The sequence below is a fragment of the Bidens hawaiensis genome, unplaced genomic scaffold (assembly GCF_021521415.1).
Source record: "Bidens hawaiensis isolate Kalapana, Puna unplaced genomic scaffold, B.hawaiensis_p1.1 tig00019558_1, whole genome shotgun sequence".
In the NCBI taxonomy this organism is placed as follows: domain Eukaryota; kingdom Viridiplantae; phylum Streptophyta; class Magnoliopsida; order Asterales; family Asteraceae; genus Bidens; species Bidens hawaiensis.
The window spans coordinates 136,272-143,914 of record NW_027492971.1 but is presented as its reverse complement, the minus strand read 5'-3'; the positions used below and the strand labels follow the sequence as shown (position 1 = coordinate 143,914).

Here is a 7,643-nt window from a genome sequence, read left to right as displayed (position 1 = left end):
GGCAGAGCACACTGGCACTCGCCAGCAGTACCCCTGTCGTCAGCTATAGCCTCAGCATCACGAGAAGACATCTTGAAGAGGAAGAAGAGAACGATTTCGAGAGAATGCTCGATTGAATAAAAGAGTATTCGCCGGAAATCGCCTTAAAGATGAAGAGAAGAAGTGAAAAGTGTGAATTGCAAATAACCCTCTCCCCCTTTATATAGTAATCGCAATTAATGCGGTGAATTTAATGCGGAGGAGAGAGAAATCGAATGTGCAATGAAACTATGACACGTGGCAAAAAGCAAGCTGGCAACAGCTGTGGAAAGGACGTGTGCCAGTAATTTCGCGGCCACGCGCCCGAAAAATCGCGCCCACGCGCCTGAAAAAGCGACTGGAATGACCATGTTCTGTCACGTCACCATAACTTCCTGCACGTCCTGACACAGTCAGAAGAAACCGTCGCACGACGTTTCAGAGGTTTGGACTGTTCTGATCTTTTCACCAACTCTTCGAATTTCAAAATTCAAAATTCGAAAATATTAAAAAGTAAGCGGGAAAATACCCCTTTACCCCTTGGCAAACAAGTAACCGTAAGACGGATGCGGGTACAGTGTAAAGGCAAAACCCTTCACATACCTAGCACCCGCAGGGAATTGAAGCCAAATAAACCTTGGCAAACAAGTAACCGTAAGACAGATGCGGGTACAGTGTAAAGGCAAAACCCTTCACATACCTAGCACCCGCAGGGAATTGAAGCCAAATAAACCTTGGCAAACAAGTAACCGTAAGACGGATGCGGGTACAGTGTAAAGGCAAAACCCTTCACATACCTAGCACCCGCAGGGAATTGAAGCCAAATAAACCTTGGCAAACAAGTAACCGTAAGACGGATGCGGGTACAGTGTAAAGGCAAAACCCTTCACATACCTAGCACCCGCAGGGAATTGAAGCCAAGTATTCCTCGGCAACCAAGTAACTACAAGACGGGTGCGGATACAGTGTAAAGGCAAAACCCTCCACATACCTAGCACCCGCAGGGAATTGACGCCAGGAATACCTTGGAAGTAAAGTAACCGTAAGACGAGCGCAGGTACAGTGTCAAGGCAAAACCCTTCACATACCTAGCGCTCCGCTGGGAATTGAAACCAAGAAGGATCTTCTGGGCAATGCACGCGGAAACGGAAATAACATCCCCGCATAGCGGGAACGTCGAGAACTACGTTGTTGGAAGTTCCAAGATGGAATTGATGGTTTTAACATAATTGATCACTATGTTCAAAACTACCAAAACCTCATGGAAAATACATACAACTGGGACTCAATGCTCCTGACTTGCGAGGAGGTTACAGACCTACCCGCATCATACCCAAAGACCAAGCAGGAAACTCGGGCATTTCTGCAAGTGACAAGGACTTCCGCGGAAAGAATCCCCATGGAAAACATTACAAAACCCTTTTCAAAACCCTTTGCTCAAGTCCAAAAGTTCACCTCACTTTATTAAACACGCATGAGAAGAACATTGGACTGGGGGGACTTGAAGAGGTAGGTCCCAGCAGAGCCCAGTTGGTCCCGCAAGACTCACCTTAAACAGGGACGTCTGCGCAAAGACCAACTGGATCCGCAGGACCAACCATGCTCAGAGACGTGACGTCCTTACGCGCAGTACGCAAGCTGTTCCCGCAGGAAATGCCTCCCATGGTGAAGGACTCCGCCTGTTCCCGCAGCCTCGGATACAAGCCATGAGGGAAGGCCACCCGCGCAGCATGGCTACACGCACTAGGTACTTAGCTCTCGATCATTCAGTGTCACCTGAAGGAATGAGCAAAGCCGGGAGCAATCCCGCACAGAGGCGGGAGGGGGAATACTCCCGCCCAAATAAGCCAGTCTGTATACTGAAGGATCTTTTACTGTACCTGACGAGGTATGGGCGAAAGATCTGATCAGAGATACGACAGCTCACTGATACAGTATGGCGAGCAGCATGCTCCTGTACTGTATCACTATTAGCCGCTGCCTACTCACCAACTACTGTCATACCACGTGCGTAGCCGGCAGTTGGTGGAAAGGGAATAGTATACAGCAGGCCTGGTCACTATCAGCCGCTGCCTACCCACCAACTACCAGCAGGGCACGTGCGTAGGCTACTGTTGATGAACAGGAACACTGTTGCAGCCGGCCATACCTCCTTGAAAACCTACCTTCGGCTATAAATACCCCAAATGGTATGATCATCTCAACACATTACATTATCACATTATCATCATAATATACCTGATATCTGCTCTAGCAATCTCTTAATATACTTTTATATTTAAAGAGCAATCTAGTCTGATTCTCACGCCGGAGGGTGGTCACAAGGAGGAACCCCCCCTTCTCAGTGACGAGCTCACGGTGTCTGTTTTGCAGGTTATCAGAAGAACCATCTTCCAAGGGTCTAACCCCTCGTGGGAAACAGCTATCCAACCCCCAGGTTACCAGTAATCTGTCGTGGGTCCGGTTAGTGTTTCTTCAAAGGTTTAGTAGACGAATTTGTCCGTTCATTTTCATGAACGCCTGTTTATATTTAATTGTCATTTATGTTTGTTTAAAATTTTAAAATGCATAAGTAGTTATATTTATGTAAACGTAAACATATAAGGGGCTAGTTTAAATTATATAGATATGAATACATATGCACATATTTACTTGGCTATTTCTATTGAAAAAAATAAATCATCGTGATCACTCACTAGAGTTTGTATTTATGAAGGAATGCTGTCCATCAAGTTAAATGAAAATTTCTAACCTTTTTAGTTAAATCATCGTGATCGTTCACTAGAGTTTGTGTTCATAAATGCTAACTTATATTCGCTTGTGTTTGCTTTATTAATTTTCGGTCAATTATGTCAATTTGCGTTCGTTTATGTTTATTCAACTATGATCATTTAACTTGTTTATGTTTATTTGTATTAGTTTACGTTCGTGAACTGTTCGTTTAGGTTTAAACGAAAATACATGGATGAACACAAACATGTCCACTTTCACTATGAACGAACATGAACTAGAAAAATGTGTTTGATGATATGTTTGTGTTCGTGATTGGTTAATATTAACGTTAATGACAGAACACGAACATGCTCATGTTCATGTTCGTCTACTCATTTACAGGCCTAAGGAGGAGGGATGGACTTCAAAGAATGAGATGGCCAGACAGATGAGATCGGGGTAGGGTTAAGATTTAGTTAATTTTTTATTTTGTTTTTTAATTATAAAGAGTAGAATGGTAATTTTACAAAAACTTAACAGAAAATTAACATTATTTACCATACGTGTTACAACCGAATGAAGAGTAGAGAGCATATGTCTCATTTACAAATTGAGGAGAATAGATGCAACATGGCCTAATAAATCAGATAAAGCACCCATATAATTAACTCCGCTAATTAGTTACTTGTCGTTGGATTGAATTGGTTGTATATTTTCAATCAATGGATCTCAATCATTGCAAAATGCATATCTACATGGGGAGTGCCGGTGTCACATGACATTAGAAAATATGTGCTTTGCATGTGTTACATGCATGTGTATATGTGATAGATATATATTGAGTGGCACCGTATTCTTTCTTTTAAGATACCAAGGGTGTAAGTGAAAAAAGAAAATAGAGAAATCAGGAGTTCTTAAACTTATTTCGTAATTTTAAAGTGATTTTGAGGTTTAATATATATCATTTTGGTTTTTGAATTTCCAATTAGTGCGTCTCCTGAAACTCTCCCGTGTTAGCTTGTTTAAACGGTGTTCTAATATTGTGTCTTAATCATGACTAGGTGTCTGTCTATTCTCTAGTGCTTTATTTTCTCTGCCCCCTCCCCTCCCCCTCTTCCTGTTGGTTGAGCTGTTCTAATAAAGTTTGCAGTTAAGCAAAAACATACGAGTGCTTAAAATATAGACTTATGTAGTGGGCGCTATAGCACAATATGCGATGAATAAAAAAGGCACCGACTATCTAGACACCGTTTTTACACACACTTTCTTCTTACACATATCTCTAAACCCATTTGGATGTCTTATTAGTAACTCCCATAAAAACCTCTTGTGGATCTGCTGTTCAACCATAAACTTTAACCTGCCCTTGACTAGCTTACCTCTAACTAGAATATTGCATATTGAAACTCTTCAATGCTTAACACACACACAATTAAAATGCCCCCGTGTTACAATTACCCAGAAATGGACATGAACAACTAAATTGGCCCATATGTGTATCTATTGATCTAGCTGCTAAACTAAATTATAGACATTACCGAATTGGAAACATATATGCTTTATATATAAGATTTGATTAACCTACCACATGCACTACCAAATGAATCTTTTAACAAACTTATCTTCTTCCATATAGCAGTGATCTTTAATCAAGAATGGCAGTTAGTAGAGGCCTTACCATAAATCCTAAAAGGAAAACCAAAATATTTCAACTTGTGCGGAATTCTTCTTAACAATAATACTCACCCTATACTTCGCCAGGGTGCTTTGATCAAAATCTGGTGGAGGTTTCCCGGTTTGTCATAACTTTCACTTGATCCATTGATAGTTATAAGATAAAAGGTATGATTAGGACTTATTGCATAAACAGACTCAACCCTATTATTGTATGGATGGACCTTAACCTACTAGGGTTTTTAATGTAACCTTTTCACTCTTGTATCGTTAACCATTGCGCACTCAATCCACTCGTTGCGCCGGAGGACATTCTGTATGGTTGTAGTTCCTTTATGTTTTTAGCTGGCACCTGCTGCCACATACGCCAACAATCGCCATACCTATATCTTGTGTCACCACTCTAATTAATAACAACTCAGGCCTGGTGTATGTTGGATGTTATTGAATTACTCCTGAGTTGGCTTTCAACAAAAACTTTGCATCTATAGGTTAGATTCATCAGCAATGTACAGAGAAAGGTTTTCTCTTGGGTTGAATAGTTATCCGATCCAGTTAGCACAATCATCAGTATTTGGTTAATGTTGTCTTAATTAATTAAGTGAGTCTATAAATAGAGATTCATTTGTAATGTTTAAAAGCAACTTTTAATAACACAATAAAATTTCTCCCGTTTGGATCTAAACGTTGCTAGAACGTATCAGGCATTTTCGATCTTCCTTCTTGTGACTTTAAAGTAACGACTTAAGTATTTGTATTCCGTTCCGTCACATTCTTTTGTTGTATTCCTAGCTTCTCACTAATCTTTCCGATAATAGCCAATACTAGCCAGAAATTAGGAATGAATTCAAAATAGAGGAGATATACATATATATAGACAATTGGCGAACAAATTCACCATTCATAGACAATAACTAGTATTTGTCAAGGATTAATGAATTGTGTTCAGCATTCAAGTATCAAACACCAGGACACGAGAGATGAAAACCAAATACATATAAGAAAAGCTAGATATATTTATACGGTAGCACAATATTCATCAATCACTAATGAAGCAGCTCATGGCATACACTTAGAACCAATTCATTAATTTATGTAAAGCAAAAAACAATTTATAAGGAATAATATCTAGATGACAACATATTACATCCAGAAAACATCAGGAAGGGCAGATCAACCATGGCCTAATCGTATCATACAATTTGCACCCATGAGAAAAAAAAAGATCAAAACGGTAATAATATGAACATACTGACCTAATTGTTGTTTCCCTCCCATGCTTTTGCACTTATTTGTAAGTCAGCAAAGTGATGCTGCAAAACAAATTACATGAAGATCGATGGTTAGAGTAGAAACCTAGTTTATCTACTGCTCAGCTATTAAGAATCGCGTATTAATTTAGAATACTTTATTACCTCATGGGTTACTCCAGAACTACGCTGGTAATCGAAAAGGTAGGATGGCGTCCAATTGCTTGTCATCAACAAGGAAGAGTTATCACCAACAAGTCCTTGGTTGAATTGGAAGTTCGAGCTCATATGACCGATGTTCTGATGCTGATTTTCTTGGAAGGTACTCCAAGATCCTAACGGGTTCACATCTTGATCCATTGGTTGATCCAGATATGGTTTAAATTTTAAATCTTGACCACCACCATACTTATTATTTCTCTTTTCAATTGTCCTCTCCCTTGCTCTTTCTCTTGCCCTTTCCCTTGTTGCTTTAGCAAGAGGATGATGCAAATCAGCACACTTCCTGACTCTGGTAACTTTTTCTTTCTGCTTTTTGCTGCTTCCACAAGAAGACTTCACCTTAGTTTTTGTAGTTGCTTGATCATCTCCAGTCTTTATAACCAAGGGCCTATCAGCAGTTCCAGAAACAACTTCACATTCTGAAGTAGAAGACGCGCTGTTCGATACGTCCATAAAGCTGCAGCTCTGGCCAGGAAGGAGTTCGAGAATGGCGGTTTTCGATTTCGTTAGGAGCCAATCAACAGTTTTGCTGGCCTTGTCGAAACCAAGCAGGTCTTGCAGCCCAAACAACTTTTTTGCCACATCAAGGGACAGCCTCATCCTTCGATCTCTCGGACCTCGAGCTGTGTTAATCTTGCTGTGCCGGTCTCCTTTGAAAACTCTCTTCCTTGGACTGCTATTTTCAGGCTCCAAGTGAGTATTAAACTCGCAATAATCATCGTCTCGATCGTTTGCCACTACCTGTTCATTGATGCTACTATATTCTTCCATGGTAGATTCCATATTAGGTATCTCATGTGGTACAATGATTGTATTGTGGTGGTTATGATCATTGGGGAAAAACTCTTGTTGTTGGAAGAACTCACAAAAGACGGCTTCATCTTCTAAAGGAATGTAAATAGGAGATGGAAGGAGGAAGGGAGAAGAAGATTGGGTGTTGTAAAATTCTTGAGGGGTTCTTGAATGGTTGTTGTCATTGTAGTAATTACCGAAAAACGGCATACTTGGTGGCATACAACCATTGTTGATAGAAGAAGGATGCATATTGTTTCTTAATTAACTAGCATCCAGAAAGTTACATATAGTGATGTTAAGACCAATTAAAGATCTAAAAAGGAAAGCTTGATAATGAAACCTTTTTTTTCAGAAAAGGGTAATGAAAGGCTTGTGTCTCTACAAGAAACAAAGTTTTAGGTATACATTAAACGCAAGTATGAGAAAGCATGAAGAGGGAGAGAGAAAGAGGGATATCCATTAACATTAAGAATTTGGACTTTGAGAAAGACTGGCAAGCATGCTTTTATTGTCATCATAGAGTTATAGACATATATACTGATGGTGAGAGAAAAGGAGGTCTATTTTCCCTCTTAATGTTCAAGAAAGAGGGCACTTGATAATGGAGACAAAGAGCCATTTTCACCTTTAATTACATCTCAACTTATTGAGTAAAAGTTGGGCAATTTTGGTGAAGACGAAGAGGAGAAGGTAGTGAGTAGCTTCTTGATCGTTAAGTGAGTGGATAGGAAGCACTTCTCTTATTGTGCGACTTCACGTGATTGATAGCAGCAGGTGTATGATTTTCTTTTGTGTGTGAGAGAGACTTGTACTTGTGTGTGAGAGAGAGGTATATTTAATCCAAAACACCTTTTGGTCTGAAAGCAATCCTTGGTGCCTTGACCAAACACATGCATGCTTTCAAATTCTTCTTCCACCATGAGTGTGTGTTTTTCTGAAACAGTAAGAGGGGGGTCCGGGAGGAGAGTTTTA

General features: G+C 40.1%; 1 protein-coding gene across 1 annotated transcript; it reads right to left on the bottom strand.

Moving 5' to 3' along the window:
- Positions 1–5,660: 5,660 nt before the first annotated feature.
- LOC143558575 (uncharacterized) lies at positions 5,661–6,933 on the bottom strand. The gene is made up of 2 exons (XM_077047391.1): positions 5,820–6,933; positions 5,661–5,717 (listed from the first exon to the last, which is right to left on the bottom strand). Exons 1-2 carry the CDS (start codon positions 6,918–6,920, stop codon positions 5,661–5,663), a joined length of 1,158 nt encoding a protein of 385 aa, XP_076903506.1. The 5' UTR covers positions 6,921–6,933.
- Between the last annotated feature and the right edge of the window lie 710 nt (positions 6,934–7,643).